The sequence below is a fragment of the Barbus barbus genome (assembly GCF_936440315.1).
Source record: "Barbus barbus genome assembly, chromosome: 37".
Lineage (NCBI taxonomy): Eukaryota > Metazoa > Chordata > Actinopteri > Cypriniformes > Cyprinidae > Barbus > Barbus barbus.
Genome location: NC_136715.1, coordinates 3,435,971 through 3,454,057, shown reverse-complemented (window position 1 = coordinate 3,454,057; position 18,087 = coordinate 3,435,971). Strand labels below are relative to the sequence as shown.

The window sequence follows — 18,087 nt, the reverse complement described above, 5'->3', positions numbered from 1 at the left end:
CTGAAAAACAGGGGTGGATATAAAACATGACTTTACAATAGGGCACAGAGGAATTCTTTGGAGAAAAACTGTGTTACAACCAGAGACAAACAAACATGATGCATGTCTATGCAAAATGTAGATATGGCTCTGGTGCCTGTTTCCAACTCCAGTCCAATAGGCGGCAGACATTCAGCTTTTATGTTACATTTTTACATTTACATTTATTCATTTATCTGACGCTTTTATCCAAAGCGACTTACAATTGCTATATATGTCAGAGGTCGCACGCCTCTGGAGCAACTAGGGGTTAAGTGTCTTGCTCAGGGACACATTGGTGTCTCACAATGGATTCGAACCCGGGTCTCTCACACTAAAGGCATGTGTCTTATCCACTGCGCCATCACCACCCCACACATGTTGATGTGTGAAAATGTCAGAAGCAGCAGGAGCACATTTCTGTCACCTACTGGACTGGAAATTGATTCAGTAATATGGATCCTTTCACTAAAAATGCAGAAAGATACATATTAAGGCCACATTTGATTCATTTTGTCCCTCATTTTAATTACATTTTGGCTATGCTGTACTAAATTGAGCTGTGGGTATGAACTCGGGCCGTGTTTTATTAATTAGTTCCCATGTTTTAGTTGAATTGTAGCCACATGGTACTAATTCAGAAACAAATTAAGCAGTGCTGTCAAACGATTAATCACATCCAAAATAAAAGTTTTTGTTTTCCTACTATACGTGTGTATACTGTGTATATTTATTATGTATATATAAATACAAACACATGCATGGATATATTTGAGTATAATATATTTTATGCTGTTTATATATGAAATATATTTATATAAAATATAAGAATATGCATATATAAATGTATAAATGTAAATATTTTCAAAATATATACTGTATGTGTGTGTATTTACATATACATGATAAATATACACAGTACATGTACATATATAATGTAAACAAAAACTTTTATTAATCATTTGACAGCACTAAAATTAAGTATTGTGTAAACTTGAGTAAACTTATTGCCACTATTTACAATTTTTTTCCTACATTTTAGTCAAATCAAGGCCACATTGTCCTGATTTTTTCTAATCTGGGAACAAATTTGTGGCAACATTTGATTAAATTGAACCCTTTTTAAGCTAAATCGTGGCAACATTGTACTAATTCATTCTAATTTGGGAACAAATAGCTAAGTTTTGAACTTGTGTCCACAATTTTATACATGCAAGGTTGCATGTATAAAATGCATTCTCGTTTTGTTAAGAATTTATGCCTTATTATCCATTAAAATGACTCTCATGAACACGGAAGAGAAGAAATAGTTGAACATGAATAAAGTCATTATTTTAGTTTTCTTTGCGCACAAAAAGTATTCTCGTAGCTTCATAAAATTAAGGTTGAACCACTGATGTCACATGCACTATTTTAAGAATGTCCTTACGACTTTTTTGTGCCTTGAACACGGTAGTCGCATTGCTGTCTATGCAGGGTCCGAAAGCTCTTGGATTTGACCAAAAATATCTTAATTCATGTTAAGAAGATGAACAAAGGTCTTACAGGTTTTGAATGACACGAGGGTGAGTAATTTTTGGGTGAACTTTAAATACACACATATGTTCTTTTGTGTCATTTAGGTTTAAGGGTGAGTTAATTATACTTGATGTTAACTAAATCTTTAAATGTGACCTGAATAGCCACTTACAAGCTCAGTATAAACACTTACAATGTCGGTAAAGACTCCTGGTCTCATGAGGTTGATCATCTTGGCCACCTGGTAGACCCCCACAGCTCCTTCACTCTCCAGCTGCTGTGACAGTGTGGTGAGAGCACATAACATCCCAGCAGACACTGCACCAAATCTGTCCACACACAAACATTACATAGCTCTATATGAGAAAACATCAACAGAAATGCTGTTCAACTCATTTTATCTCTTGTAATGTGTCATATTTCAGATTTAAATATTATTCAAGAAGAAGAAGAAGAAAAAGAAGGACGGGACAGTTATTTTATTCTTTGGGAATTGATTGAATTGTGAAAATTTGTGTCTTTGTGACAGGTAGGTGATGGGGCAGGGTTAAAAATTGGACTGGTGATGCCAGAACTAACTGTTATATTTGTTAATGTTTTGAATTAGCTTTTTTATATTTTCAGTTATAGCTCATTTTAATTTTAATTTTAGTAAATACTTGTTATCTGCTTTTGTCATTTGTATAGGTTTTTGTTGTTTAATATTTAACTTTAATTTATTTTTTATTTTACGTTTTAGAAATGTTATTACATTATTTCAATTAGATGCCAAGGCAACATTCTAATTTTGGTCTTTTGTCTTCTAAGATTTTGACTTTTTCAAGTAATTTAATTTTATTTTATTTTATTGAAGATGCCAGGAAAAAAGCAGAGCAAGCTATAATTTATTATTTACATATTTTTCTTAACAGATTAAAAAGACAAATATATATATATTTTTTTTTCACCAAAAACTCATGCATAATAAGACCAATAATGTGCATGAAAAAAATATGTTTATATATTATTGTATATAAATAATATATTAAATATACACTGCCCTCCAAAAGTTTGGAAACACTCATGGCAAAGTGTAGTTTTGGACGAAATCAGCATAAATCCTAATCAATGACCCCAAGCACACTTCCAAGCTGTGCAAATCCTAGTTGGAGAGGAAAGAGTCAGCTGGGATCATGTCTGTCATGGAATGGCCTCCCCAATCACCCGACCTCAACCCAATTGAGCTACTATGGGAGGAACTGGACCATGATGTCAATAAGAAAAGTGTGAATCATCTTTGGGCGATCCTTCAGGAGGCTTGGAGCAATATATCAAGTCAATGTTTGACTAAACCGACAGCTCGGACGCCCAGATTATGCAGAGCTGTAATAGCTGCTAATGGTGGATATTTGGATGAATCGAAAATTTTAGTTTTTTCTATGTATAAACTGTTTATGTAATAAAAATGTGTTTTCGTAGTTTGTGTTGTCCCTTAGCAGTGCAAAATTATCACAAATTAAAAAGGATTCATGCCAAAAGCCCACTTTTCTAGGGCGTTTCCAAACTTTTGGAGGGCAGTGTATGTATTTTGACTGTAAGACTTCAAAGTTGTTCTCATGAAACTAAAGCAAAATGTAATGTTTATATATTTAACTAAAATGGTTAATGAAAAGTAAATGTTTTGTGGTATCCCATCAATAGCAACAACAAAAAATAAAATATTAAGTCTTTGGAATATTGTGGTTGTTATTCTTATTTACATAAAGTAAATTGTATTACAAAATACCAAATTACAAAGTTCAAGCTATATGTGGCACTTTTGCTTACTTAGAGAATGTTTTCTGTTTCTATAGAAAGATTTCTTTTTATAGATCTTATCGTGTTTTTGCTTCTTTCTCTGACAGTAGTGCAACACTTCATTACTGCTCCTACTGTTTGACACCCTAAGTAGCTGTGATCCAATTAGCTTTAACGAGCCTTCCTTAATATCAACAGACATTACTTTGCAACAAAACGACTAACAATGGCCCCTTCATGTTTATTCATTATGTTAATGAGGCCTGATTGCCTCATCTGATAGACATGGAGGACTAATTGAGCTTTTCAAAATGTGTAATGTTACTATAGTATCACCCCTAAGAGGTTTTGAAAAGATGTCTTAATTAGCATCACGTTCATTAGAGCTAAAGATATGCTAGTCTGTCAAATGCTCCTCCTGCAGAAGATCTGTCTCTCCTGTTGAGCTATTTCTGCACTCACGGTCTCCCTAGTGTTTGATAGAGAGCTACTTCTGTCTAGAAGGAATCTGAAGTCTTTGTAGCCTAAAATGAAAGGTTTTTTGTTTCCACTCAGGGATAACTGGAACTGAACTGAAGCCTCCATTGAATCTCTAGAATGAGCTGAACATAAAGGATGGCCAAAAAGCTTTGAGAATCTATAAGGCTGAATTTGGCTCAATTTGCATACTCCTTTTAGGTACAAAAAGTATGTATTGGCAAAGCATGCAAGCCTAAAGTCACAAAACATGAAAAAAGGTTGCATTGTTCCAGTTCTACATACTATATCAGATGGTTGGTATGTGAATTGAGGTTGAAGTCATTGAACCAATGTTCAGCTCATCCCAGAGGCAGTTTTTACTTGAGATTGAGGTTTTCTAAGTCAAATTGTAAATTACAAGAGGCACTTTTTTAAATAAAAGAGCATTACTCACTCGTCATGCACTATAGTGGGTCCATCTCTGGTCATGGCCTCTTCTTTGATGACGTTGATGAGCTCAAAGGTGCTGCTGATGGGAGCGTCAGGGTTTGGCCATTTTGGGCACTGAAAATGACGAACTTCTAAAACGTAATCATCCTAAAAAGTAAAAGAAACGGATAGAGATAATAATTTAAAATGATTTATCTAATTTATTTAAACAAACAAACAAAAAATATTATAATTACAATAATATTATTATGAACTTTTATATAATTTATTTCTATACTGTTCTGTACACAAATTTGGGGCCAGTAATTTGATTTATTTATTTTAAAATAAATTAGCACTTTTATTGCAACAATGCATTAAATTGATCAAACGTGACAGTAAAGACATTTGTAATGTTACAAAATATTTCTATTCAAATAAATGGTGTTTTTTAACTTCCCTTTCATTAAATAATCTTGGAAATTTTGTATCACAGTTTTCACAAAAATATTAAGCAGCATTAAATAGAAAATATTAATGTTATATGTATAATAATATTATATAAATGAATTAATAAACAAAGTTTAAAAAAGTTTTTAGAGCATTAAATCAGCATCTTAAAATTATTTATGAAGAATAATGAGACAATGAAAACTGAAGTACTGATGATGAAAATGATTTTACATTGTAATAGTTCACAATTGTAATACTGTTTTTACTGTACTGTTTAGCTGTTTTTCTTTAAATACAGTCTTGGTGAGCATAAAACACACACAAAAAACTTTTGAAATGTAATATATTAAATATAATCTAATTTTTGCTTTCTTAATTTGATCCTTTCTCTTAATATAATTATACTATAATATTAAATTGTTAACTCTAATTAAATATTTATAATAAATATAAATTATGGTCCCAATTTTGTCACGGGCTGATGAGGCACAACTGCAGGCAGACGACGGTGATACAAACAAAAGGTATTTTAATTAGAATATCAAAAGTTAGACAATAAATCAAGCTTACATAGACGAGAACGGACGAATACACAGGGAGAACTGAAGACTTATAAAGGATGGACCAAACATAGGAGACTAATGAGATAATTGCAAACACAGTTGAACTGAATGACTAATTAAACTGAATGGGGAAAACTAGGTCACAGGGGAAAACAGAAAACCAGACATGTAACAGTTCGCCCCCTCCCGGCAAGGCGTGACCCCACGCCGTCATATAATAACTGAGGAGAGAGGGTGGGGGCTCTGGAGGAGGATGTGGAGCAGGAGGGTGGCAGAAAAAAAACAAAAAAAACAACAAGAGAGAGTCCAAAAAAGAAGTCCATGGGGGAGTGGAGGGTGGGAGGAGCCAAGGGGAAACCAGGAGCAGGAGGAGTCCGATGAAAATCCAGAGACCAGCCAGGAAGAGGCCCCAGGGCGGAGTCGAGGGAGGGAGGAGCCAGGGTGGAGAAGGCCTTGACGACACCCTGGGGACGACTGACGGAGATGGAGCCGATGTAAGGGGAGCCCAGGATGGAACCGAGCAGATGGAGAGCCAGGGTGACATTAAGGATCCGGAGGGCCAAGGCGGAGTCCGAGGCTCAGGCGACTGAGGTGGAGGCGGGGAACCGGAATGCCGCGGCGGAGCCGGAGTGACGGAGGATGAAGGTGACGCTGACGGGAAGGAGGAGCCTGACAGCGCCGAAGGGGAGGAGTGACTAGGTGTAGCCGCAGGAATGGAGCCCCAAGGCGGCGGATGGTCGACGACTGACCAAGGCGGAGCCGGAGGGACGAGGGAGCCCGGTGGAGCAGGTGGGAGGACGGGCCCCGGTGGAGGTGATGGAGCTATGAGCCAAGGTGGAGCCGATGGTTCGGAGGACCGAGATGGAGTCCGGGGTTCGGAGGCTGGAGGTGGAGACAGGGAATCCTCACACCTTGGCAGAGCTGGCAGGTGAAAGTCCCGAGGCGATGGCTCAGGGCGCCCAGCTGGCGCAGACTGAAGGTGAGCTGAGGGGCTGACAGGCACCAGCGGGACTAGGGTAGAGGAACTGACTGGCTTGAGAGGAGGCGGGAGAGGGAGGCTGGGAGGGAACACAAGAGGATTCGAGCTGGACGGAACCAGCGGAGACACAGGAGATTCCAGGCTGGACGGAACCAGCGTAGGCACAGGAGATTCAGGGCTGGACGGAACCAGCGGAGGCACAGGAGATTCAGGGCTGGACGGAACCAGCGGAGACACAGGAGATACAGGGCTGGGTAATGCCTCCCCAAACCAGTCAATAAGATCCCACATGAAGATGTTCTTAAGTTCTTCGGAATAATTGCCAGTGGCAGCTCACCCTCAGCTTGGGCGGGGCTTCCCTCCAAGCCCTCGATCTCCACTAGGATTCCCTCGGGGACGGGCGATGTTGCCGGCTCACGCACTTGGTCAGACCACTCCTGGGGCTCAGGCTCCGGGGTGACGATAGGCTCGATCACGGGTCTCGGATCTGGCTCACGTGTCACGGCAGGCATAGGCTCTCCATCTGGAGTGGGCTCCGGCGAAATCTCCGTGCAGTATGAGAAAGTCGCTTAGGGAACTGGGGGAATTAGGGAACTGGATCCATGGGACCTGGAAACGGCACTCCTGGCCATGATTAGGGAACTGAATCCATGGCGGCGGCCGGCGGGCTTAAGTCACATGCGCTCCAGGCGGGCTTGCCACATGCACTTCAGGCGGGCTTGCCACAGGCATGCTAGGGAGAGCCGCAGATGGCGACATCGATCTCCTGTGAACGGCGGGCTTGGGTGAGCCGTGGATGGCGGCATCGATCTCCTGCGAACGGCAGGCTTGGGTGAGCCCAGATGGCGGCATCGATCTCCCGCGAGCGGTGGGTTGGCTTTCCCTACGGACGGCGAGTTGGCTTTCCCCATGGACGGCAGACTTAAAGGAAGCCGCGGACGGCGACGCGATGGAGGGTGCACACAGCAGGGAGGAACGAGGAACACGGGACGAGGATGCAAATTCAAATAACAGTCTTTAATCAAATCCAAACAAGGCAGGGCAAGACAAGGCAAGGCTGACACAGACAGGAACACTGGGGAGTAACGAGTAGACCAGACGACACGAAACTGAACAGGCAGGAACTTAAATACACAGGCTAATTACACAAACAAATGATCACACTAAACTAAGGACAGGAAACAAACCAAATAAGGAAACATGAGGCGGAAACACATGACACACGACAGAGGACTGACAATATAAAGTTGGACTGAAATTATAGTACAATATCTTTAAAAATTAGTAAATAAAATATAACAAATTTATATAATTCATTATATATCATATCTAATTTAAATCTAAAAGTTTAAAATCAGACATTTGTGGCCTCAGGGAATACTATATGAATTATATTATAATATTATTAAAAATAATACAACCATATTAGATGAAATTTATATAATTAATAACACACTGTACACCGCTTGAATCTATATCTTTCCCTCTAAAGACACAGACCTGTGTGGCCTCCAGGATGAAGTCATGAATGATGATTTGCTCCTCACTGGAGAGGCAGAGTCTGTCTTTATTGATAAGAGTGACTGTAAACGCCTCACAGTTCATGGCTTCCTCTCGACTCGGCCAATACACAAACTCATCCTCCGCCTGCGGGAACAAACGTGAGAGAGCATCAATGCTGAGTAATTTAAGACCTTCAGAAAGACTGCCGCTCTCACAACCAATTCCCGTAGTTCACTGCCCACAATAACAAGACATCGACTGACCTTGAGGAGCACAGCCTATAACATTAACTTGAGTTTCCCTCCTTAGAGGCAAGACATCACTCAAGACAAACAGAAACTTTGCAGATGGTCTTGAATACCCACCAGGCCCTGGTTGTCTGGTAACATGACGATGATTTGAGCATTGTGGTCCCAGATCATCCTCCAGAAATCTTTAGTAGTGTGAGGTAAGGGATGCTGGGTAATGATGAACTCATTGCTCCGGTAGTAGCCCTAGTAGTAGTGCGGAAACGTATAGTAAACAAAAGCAGCAATCAATTATTCTTGGCTTAGAGTATACAAAAGAATATAGATAAGTGACTCAATTTATCCTCACTTTTTAGTTAGTTAAATTCAGTTAATTAAATTATATCCTTAGTTGTATATAAAAAGGCAAAATGACAATGTAAAGTTTGTGCATAATTCCATAATGCCTGATTCTCATTGACCTGTCATATTTAAAACATAAATAAAACCCTTTATACTACAGTTTAAAAAAATAATGCACCGATGCACAGGTGCTGTAAAACCAAAAAACACAAATGTACACTCTCATGACCATAAAGCAGAAATTTTCCCCAGAACACTGAGTGCTAAATTCAGTACAGGTTAATGTTTAGTTGTAGTGGGGGTGTTGGGAACTCACCATTATATAAGATGCATTGATGTAATCAGTGCCTTTCATCCCAGGCAACGGTGCAAGACCAACACGTGCTCTTTCCGCTGAGAGGGACAAAAACAGCCAATCAGTACACAGAGTAAGAGAGCAGGTCAGTGATGTGATCTCATTAGCTCAAACAGTGCTGTAAGAGCAGTTTTGAAAGCTGTGTTGCAGTTTGGATACTAGAAGAACTGTCATAGAAGTCCAAGGTATGTGAAAAAAGCTAAAAATAGCTTCTCCAGAAAAGAAAATGTCCACAGCACACCACAGTAAACCATAACTACATTTAGTAATTTACATTTAGTAATTTAGCAGACGCTTTTATCCAAGGTGACTTACAAATGAGAACAATGGAAGCGATCAAAATCAACAAAAGTGCAATGATATGCAAGGGCTAGAACAAGTCTCAGTTAGCCTAACAGTACATGGAAGTTTTTTTTTTTTTTTTTTTTTTATTATATAATAAATAAAACAGAAAACAGACTATTCAACTACTCAAAAATACACAATAAATACATTGGATGTGCTATTATATTTACATTATGTTATGTTACTCACATGGGACAACAGAAGAGTTGCGGTTCTTCTCCTTGTTGCATTCTTTTTGAGCACTGAAGCACTCCACAAATCTTGCATTGCACTGAGTCACCAACTGAACATAAAGTAGAAATAATGACTTTGTCTTTATTTCAAAGTAGTATGATACATAACAGACAACTTGTCTTATGACAAGGTTGCAGTCTACCAAACTGCAGGTTAAAACAAAACAAAAACAAAACAAAACAAAACAAAACAAAACAAAACAAAACAAAACAAAACAAAACAAAACAAAACAAAACAAAACAAAAAGCAAAGTAAAGCAAAGCAAAGCAAAACAAACAAAGAACAACTAACCAACGTTTATTAAAAAACTAAACAAAAAGACACATCACATTAACTACTGCGAATCCAGGAAGGAAATATGTCCTGCAGTTGTAGCCTGCAGTTGATTTATATTCAGGTATCGAAGCTGAACTAAAACAAATCTTAAAAAGTTAGAATTTCAGGGCTCAATAAAATATTTAATAAACTCATGAAACTCAAGCAAGCCACATATCCCACATTTTACCCGCACAGAATTTGTCAAGCTTGGGTTGTAAGTCACAGTGTCCTAACCGGGTATGAAATGATAAAGCAACAAGCGATAAAAGTGAACCAATTTCAATGGTTCAAAATTCTTCTCCGCATAAATATGCATTAAAAATCAAATCTCTTCTGATATGCTGAGAATGTGTCATGCATTGCAGTTCTGCAATCAGTGCTGGCAGACAAATTGCTTCACGAAATGACTTTGCATAAGGAAAGAGATCGTCCTCACCTTGAACTGCTTCTCCAGTCGTGTTTTGCCCCCTGGGCCTGGCGTCAGGATGTTGTTGACATAACTGTGCAGCTGACTGGAGGGCACCTCTGTTTCCTTCCCAAGAATGGCTTCCATCAAGGCATCGTGGATGAAGATATACTGCTCCTAAACACACAGAGAGAGACAAACAGAGATGTAAAGAGACATGCTAGATAACACCAACAAACAGGACACATTTAGACTGGTGGCTCACCTCCGTTTGGACCAGGTAGTTTCTCTGAGTTCGTATATGTTTGAGGAAACCCAGCACATTGACTGAGCCTTTATCTTTCAGCTGCTGTAGCATGCTGTCAATCACAATATAAGTTCCTGTCCTGCCCACGCCAGCACTGAAGAAGACACATTAATAACATATAAAACAGTTTGTTTATTGCTCTCTTTAGCCATCAAATCAGCCAGCGGAAGTGTGTGTGTGTGTGTTTCTTTCTTTTTTTACCTGCAGTGTACAAGCATGGGGCCCATCTCTGGAGTCTGTGCGGCAGAGGACTTCCTGACAAAGGTGAGTACAGGTAACGTGTATTCAGGGACACCCATATCTGGCCACTGAGTGTAGTGATACTGCAGAACTGTTCTTTCACTCTGACGTCCCTTAGTGTTACCCTTCTGACCCTGCAAACACACACAAATAGATGAAAGTTTTACAACTACATATGACCCTTCAACATAAAAGGACAAAGAACAATATAGACTCCTAAATTAAGCCAGAAAAAGCACAAAAAACCAGCAAAGATATACTCCCACTGTTTATAAATCAAGCAAGAACAAGGTACAAAACAAACAAACAAAAACTAAACAGCAAAGCAAAACAAAACAAAACAAAGAAAAGCAAAACAAAAAAGCAAAGCAAAGCAAAACAAATTAGCAAAAAACAAACAAACAAACAAAACAGCAAAACAAAACAAAGCATAGCAAAGCAAAACAGCAAAATAAAACAAAACAGAAAAGCAAAGCAAAACAAAACAAAACAAACTGCAGGGACTCATACTGTACTAAACATATACTCCTACTGTTTTATAAATTAAGCCAGAACGAGACACAAAACAAAGCAAAGCAAAACAGCAAAGATATACTCCTAATGTTAAGCAAGAAAAAGACACAAAACAAACAAACAAAAACGAAACAAAACAAAGAAAAGCAAAACAAAATAGCAAAACATCAAAACAAAACAGCAAAACGAAGCAAAACAAAAAAGCAAAGCAAAACAGCACAAAAAAAAACAGCAAAACAAAGCAAATTAAAACAAAGCAAAACAAGGCAAAGCAAAACAGCAAAATAAAACAAAACAAAACAAACTGCAGGGACTCATACTGTACTAAACATATACTCCTACTGTTTTATAAATTAAGCCAGAACGAGACACAAAACAAAGCAAAGCAAAACAGCAAAGATATACTCCTAATGTTAAGCAAGAAAAAGACACAAAACAAACAAACAAAAACGAAACAAAACAAAGAAAAGCAAAACAAAATAGCAAAACATCAAAACAAAACAGCAAAACGAAGCAAAACAAAAAAGCAAAGCAAAACAGCACAAAAAAAAACAGCAAAACAAAGCAAATTAAAACAAAGCAAAACAAGGCAAAGAAAAACAGCAAAATAAAACAAACCAGCAAAGCAGTGACTGGCTTTCTTAACCCTGGCTTCATTCTAAATTGACAATGATTGCATATTTACTGTGCCTTAATATATTTGCAATATTTAACGCATGTATTTTTTTTCTAGTGATAATATTCCACAAGCCAATTTTAAGACTTTTGTATTGCTATATTTGAGGATATTTTCAGAAACGCTGTTCCTGACAAGTAGAGCGAAAGGATGTTTTTTTCTACACACTCAAATGCAATTGTATCTCATGGCGAAGAAACACGAAAACACATAAGCAATCCCCTTATCTTCACATAACCCTCACTTGGCATTCAAATTTACAACACAGGTTTGTGATAGTACTGTACAGAAGCATATCAGCTTTCTATTTTTTTTTATTTTATTTTACCATACATTACCATACATGAATTTTTCCTTGCTGTAAAAAAGATGCACTTACACTCATATCTAAGTGGCTGCTATAAAAAGAGCCTTATTTATTTGCTGTCAGTGGCCTTGGAAAGGCTCTATGTATTATGAAAGAGATTTATGGAGAGAGCAGATCACTCTCACTTACGCTGTGAAGGCCAGGACTTTTCATAAGCTTCTTAAGATTTTTTCCTCTGGCTTTTAATGCTCAACCCTGCCACAATCCTTCTCCCAGGTAAAGGAAAGCAGGTCAAACCACGCACAATGAATGTGTGGATAATTTTATAATTTATGGAAGAGTTTTAACAATACATTTTTATCAACTAAAATCTTCATAACATCTAAAATTATATAGAAAAAAATAAAGGTGAACTTCAAAAAATAGTTGAAAAATAATGAAAGAAAATGTTATTGGATTTTTGTTAATGTGTTTCAAAACTATTCTATAATAATATAGGTTGGCACCCGCTATTCATTGCTAAAGTCATTTCTAACACACACAATGAAAATGGGTCATTATATAACATTTATGTTTATTGGGTTAATGTGGTTGGTCATTAGCTGGCATTTTTAAAAAAACATACCAAACAGAACTTTATGTTATTTCCTTTTTCACAGTAGGGTTAATTTCATACAGTGTGTTGTTGGTACATCGATCCAATTCATTTTGTCATTTGTTAATGATGTACTTTTGGTTTAATTCAGCAGCAATAGAGAAGCAGAAGTGTAAGAGGAGACATAAAAATGGTGTTTACCTTCTTTACTTTGGTGTTTCTGATGGTGAAGATGCGGAGTGTATAGCACGCCATTACTTTGGTTCTCTTCACAGTCACCACAATATTACCATATTCCTCGCTGTTTTCTGTCGGCCAGTACTGGTCGCATTTTCTCTGTGAGACACACACAAAAAGAGGACAAAGTATAAAGAGGCCATATAAAACAAATGATTATTTTATGATTCTGAAACTGTAATGGTTGGGATGTTATAACTCACTCTGCCTTTCTCCACCAGGTTAGTGATCATGACTATAATGCTGGTGTTTTGTTCCCACACCATCCGCCAGAAGTCCTCGAATGTGGACTTGAGAGGACCCTGAGCTGCGATGTAGGCCTTGGGTTTATTGTAGCCCTGTAGAGATACAGAAATATACATCACATACAGTCAAATCATTACGTATGCAGAAGTGTGTTCTGCAGTCATCACTCACATCCACATAGTTGGCATTGATGTAGTCACTGTGTTTAGAGTCTTTTCCTGCCAGAGGCCTGAGCTTCACTCGACTGTGGTCATCTGGAGGAAAAACAAGAGATAGCCAGTGAGATTCAGGTCTGATGTCTGAGCTACAAAACTCTGAGACCACACTGAAAATCTGGAATTTGAAATGTAAATAATATTTCAAAATATTGCCTTCACTGAAGCACAAGATGCTCTTTATAACATTTTTAAAGTCATGTTAGATAACAAGATTGGATAAACTCAAGTACGGCTGTCATTAAAGCAAACCTAATTCTGGAAATTTACATCAACATAAATAATAATAATAAAAAACAGTAATATTGTGAAATCTTTTATTGTTTTCTATTTTAAAACCTCGTGAAGCTGAATTTTTAGCAGCCACAATTTCTTCAGTGTCACATGAGCCTTCAGAAATCATTCTAATATGTGACTTTGGACCACAAAACCAGTCATAAGGGTCAATTTGTCAAAATTGAGATTTATACATCATCTGAAAGCTGAATAAATAAGCTTTCCATTGATAGGACAATATTTGTCCGAAATACAACTATTTGAAAATCTGGACTCTGAGAGTGTAAAAAATCTAAATATTGAGAAAATCGCCTTTAAAGTTGTCCAAATGAAGTTCTTAGCAATGCATATTACTAATCAAAAAAGTTTTGATATATTTACAGCAGGAAATTTACAAAATATCTTCATGGAACGTGATCTTTACTTAATGTCTTAATGATTTTTGGCATGAAAGAAAAATCGATAATTTTGACCCATGCAGTGTATTTTTGGTTATTGCTACAAATATACTCCAGCGACTTAAGACTGGTTTTGTGGTCCAGGGTCACAAATGATGATTTGCTGCTAAAGAAACATTTTTTTTTATTATAATCAATGTTAAAAAACATGTGTGCCTCCTAATATACAGTATATGTATATATACACACATACACATATATACATATATATATATATATATATATATTTGTAGTATACATTTTCAGGATTCTTTGATGAATAGACAGTTCAAAAGAACATAATTTGAAATAGAAATCTTTTGTAAAATTATAAATGTCTTAACTCACACTTTTAATCAATTTAATGTATCCTCGATGAATACGAAAAAACACCAACTTTTGAACTGTAGTGTATGCAAATGTTTAACTAAATTTGAATTGAAATCCATATACTGAAAATATAATTTGTAATTGAAAAAAATGCTACATTATAAAAACAGAAGCATTTTCCCAGGCTGTTTTAGACTTTTGGACCACTGTGGATTTTAAAAAGCGAGACTCACAGGCTATGATGTTGATGTATCTGTTTTTGTGCTTGTTGTCAGGGTGATTGGAGTGTTCTGATGTGATCTTCATATCTGCTGTGCAGCGCTGCACTTCCTACAACACACATACACGCACTGATGAGACACTTTGAATTTCATTTTCATTTAGTTTCATACAAAAAACCCTTTACACAGCAGATGATACATACAGAAAAAAATACTTTTTAACTTCTTTTTAAAAGATGCCGAGTGTACTAACTTTCCTAGTATCTTATGGTAATGTATTCCAAAATTTTGGAACATAATTTACGAAGGCTGCATCACCAGAAGACCAGTAAAAATGCATTACAGCAGTCAAGTCTACTTGAAACGAAAGCATGAATTCATTTTTCTGCATATATATACGACCAAAGATCTGATACTTCACAGAACATCGCATGGGAAAGTCCACATTTATGAGAGGATGGTCCATGACTGTCAATTCTATTCATGTGTGACCTGTGATATCGTGTGTGATGCTGGTTGTATTACACTGAAGAGTTTTTCCATGAGCAACCCATTTTACTTCCTTGAGTTAAAAAGTGCATTGAACAACAACAACAAAAAAAGTTGCATTCGGAACTGTGAATGCAACTTTGCAGTTGATTGAGAAAAGGAAAAAAAGTAGAAATAAATCAAGAGGATGAGCAGGACGTGGAGGCTAAAAGTCAAATGCACCCTTGAAAGCAGATTCTCTTTAACTAAAGGAACATGATGTTAAGATGTTTTTACTGTACTGACCTTTTTCTGCAAAGAAAACGTTTCTGGCTAGTAAAACAAACAAACAAGCAAGCATGGTTTGGTAATGTTTTGAGAATGTTCTTAGAACCAAACATTGCTAGTTATTTGCTATAATGTTGCAAACTTTATTCTAGTGAAAAATGCATCCCCTGTTGTCCTCTCACATCAAAACACAAACATTTGTCCAGAACTGTTTGGAATATTTTCTCTTATAAAAGTGCTTGATCTGTGCATATTTCTCTCCTGATTCAGATGAGAATTTTTTTTTTCAATGGAAAAAGCAATGTTATGGATAGAGGACTCAAGACACTTGATTCCTGCTCATTGACTGGAGTGGTGTGGATTATTGTGATGTTTTTATCAGCTGTTTGGACTCTCATTCTGACGGCACCCATTCACTGCATAGGATCCGTTGGTGAGCAAGTGATGCAATGCTACATTTCTCCAAATCTGTTATGATGGAAAAAACAAACTAATCTACACCTCAGAAGGCAAAAGAGTGAGTAAATGTTCAGCAGATTTTCATTTTTGGGTGAACTATTTCTTTAAAAAGACTAAATAAAAAAAGTAAATAAACCTGTCTTCCACTATTCTTCTCAGACTCTGATCTGTCTTCGTCTCTGGCGTTCTGAATTCACTCTTGCTCTTGCTTTCAGCTGAATGGCAAACTTCTCCAAGTGTCCTCTTCTTTTTTTTTCCTTTCAGTCGCTTTTGTAAAAAAACTCATACCCGGGGCGCACATAATCCCTATGCCTGTCCAGGCGAAGTCAATATTCCTCTTCTCCCTGGCTCCCATGATCGCTGCCACCCCAGCCAGTGCTTTTTTTTCAGCCCAGGTTGCACAAAGCCACTTGTCAGGGGCCTGGAGGGCTAGGATTTCGGCTCGGCTGTCTTCCCTCTTTTTCTCTGCTCAAGGAGTGGAGGCGAGAGTGAAGGGATAGGAACCACAGAGGAATCCATTTAAGGGAAACAGTACCAGAAACCCCCTTGGAACCACTTCCCAATGTCCATCAAGACACACACACTTTCAGAGGCATGCACTTCCCTGTGCCAATCAAGCCACTGTGGAACAAAGAGGCCAAGGGAGGCCCTCAGAAGAACCTTAGTGACCCACACGCCTCCCCTTCTCTCCTCCTCTCATTCTCTCCTCTGAAGAAGTAGGGAAAATAGGAGACCTACTTTGAAACTAAATTGAAAGATATTCCTTTGCATCTTGACATGCACAACAGACATGGGCTACATTCACACAGTGTTATATACTGACAAATGTATTTAAAAAAAATCAATGGTGTTATTAAAAGCTTTAATTAAATGTGGATATTCTGATTACAGTTTTTTCAACTGCTTACACGCATTTTCCAAACTTGGCCTCTTTTTTCCAAACTTTACACACAAATCCAATAATGGCACACGCAGAATGCTAAATACCTCACATCTCTTGCAAAATGAAGCAATGCATTCAAAATATCACAAACACCTTTGCCATAATATTCATTCCTGTTAGTTACACAGAGAACTGTGTGTTGTGTCTTGCAAAAAGTGTTTTATGAAATTGAAAACTGGGTCAAGGGCCTAGTATTAGTGTATGGTTTTGCAGATTTGGTGTGTGGTTCTGGTGTTTGAGTGACAAGTAAAGATTTTGTGTGTAAGCAGTTGAAAAAGAGTGTAATTAAATCTACATTGAAAATAGTTATTTTGGTGGAAGGTATCAAAAAGTGAAATAGATTAAAAAAAGAAAAGGTGTAAAAAAAATCATATAAATAAAAACATAAGAAATGGATGACTATTCAAGCAAATTGACCTAAAATGAGCGGCTGGCTATCAGAATGAATGAATCAAAAATATTAATTTTTATATTTTTACCTTTATTTATTTATTTTTACCTAACATAACATGCTGTTATATATTTAATTTAATTTTAATTTATTCAAGTAAAATCACAAAATGAGTCTTTGACAATGGTTTTAATTTTTATTGTTTTTATTATAAGATTAATTTATACTGCTCCGTGTGGTTTACATATTTATTAACAATGGCTTGAAAAACTATTTGAACTAAAAACTACTTGGACTTAGCAGGGCCATAGATTTGTGTAATATCTGCATAACTTACAAATAAAATAAAAAAAAGAGATTTTACAAATATTTTTTTTTTGGATATTTCAGGGTATTTTTGCCCATATAATCTTAAATTTGGACCCTTGTTCAATTTTTATTTGCGTAAAATAAAATGTAAAAAGGCAACAAATAAGGCAAATAAAAAAGGAAATATATACATGGTAATATTGTTTTGTGGTCCCTCATTCTGCTTGATAACAGCTTGAGAATCTAAGAAAAAATCTGTAATGTTGGCACAGCCAAAGGTCTGAACATTTCAGAACCCTGTTCCACAGAGGACACATCAAACCAAGTATATGTGTGTGTGTGTGTGTGTGTGTGTGTACATGCAGCTCTGACCTGCAGGTGATCATCAGGGGCTAAAAATCTCATTGACATTCAGCTGTGCCACTGACAGCACAAGCAGACGCTGTGGCCCAAGACCCAATGGATAGTTAATTACATGTTATCCTCCTACAAACTGTCGTCACATTAGTTTGACCTAATGTTGCTGTGGTTTTCTGGATTCTGTGCCACACACACATCAGAGAGAATCCAAAAAGCTCGGTGTGAAAAAAAGACAACGTTCAGATGGCCTAATGCATTCTCACACAGGCTGAGTTCAACTGGCTTGTCCTGTACGGCCACCTGCCAGAAATAACAAACATCCG

The 18,087-nt window shown here is 37.3% G+C and overlaps 1 protein-coding gene across 2 annotated transcripts in view; it reads right to left on the bottom strand.

Annotated features, from left to right (window-relative positions):
- The window catches only part of LOC306857254 (receptor-type tyrosine-protein phosphatase gamma-like), a 232,741-nt gene that overhangs the window by 2,459 nt on the left and 212,195 nt on the right, over positions 1-18,087 (bottom strand). Inside the window, exons 16-28 of one of the 2 annotated variants that reach the window (XM_079397099.1) lie at positions 14,559-14,655; positions 13,239-13,321; positions 13,025-13,159; positions 12,786-12,920; positions 10,455-10,627; positions 10,212-10,347; positions 9,977-10,123; positions 9,178-9,271; positions 8,605-8,681; positions 8,064-8,192; positions 7,696-7,842; positions 4,226-4,368; positions 1,730-1,865 (exon numbers count right to left, since the gene is read on the bottom strand). In XM_079397099.1, the coding sequence (XP_079253225.1) occupies positions 1,730-1,865; positions 4,226-4,368; positions 7,696-7,842; positions 8,064-8,192; positions 8,605-8,681; positions 9,178-9,271; positions 9,977-10,123; positions 10,212-10,347; positions 10,455-10,627; positions 12,786-12,920; positions 13,025-13,159; positions 13,239-13,321; positions 14,559-14,655 (1,632 nt within the window). The remainder of the gene's footprint in view (positions 1-1,729; positions 1,866-4,225; positions 4,369-7,695; positions 7,843-8,063; positions 8,193-8,604; positions 8,682-9,177; positions 9,272-9,976; positions 10,124-10,211; positions 10,348-10,454; positions 10,628-12,785; positions 12,921-13,024; positions 13,160-13,238; positions 13,322-14,558; positions 14,656-18,087) is intronic. The other variant, XM_079397100.1, reaches the window with a different exon arrangement.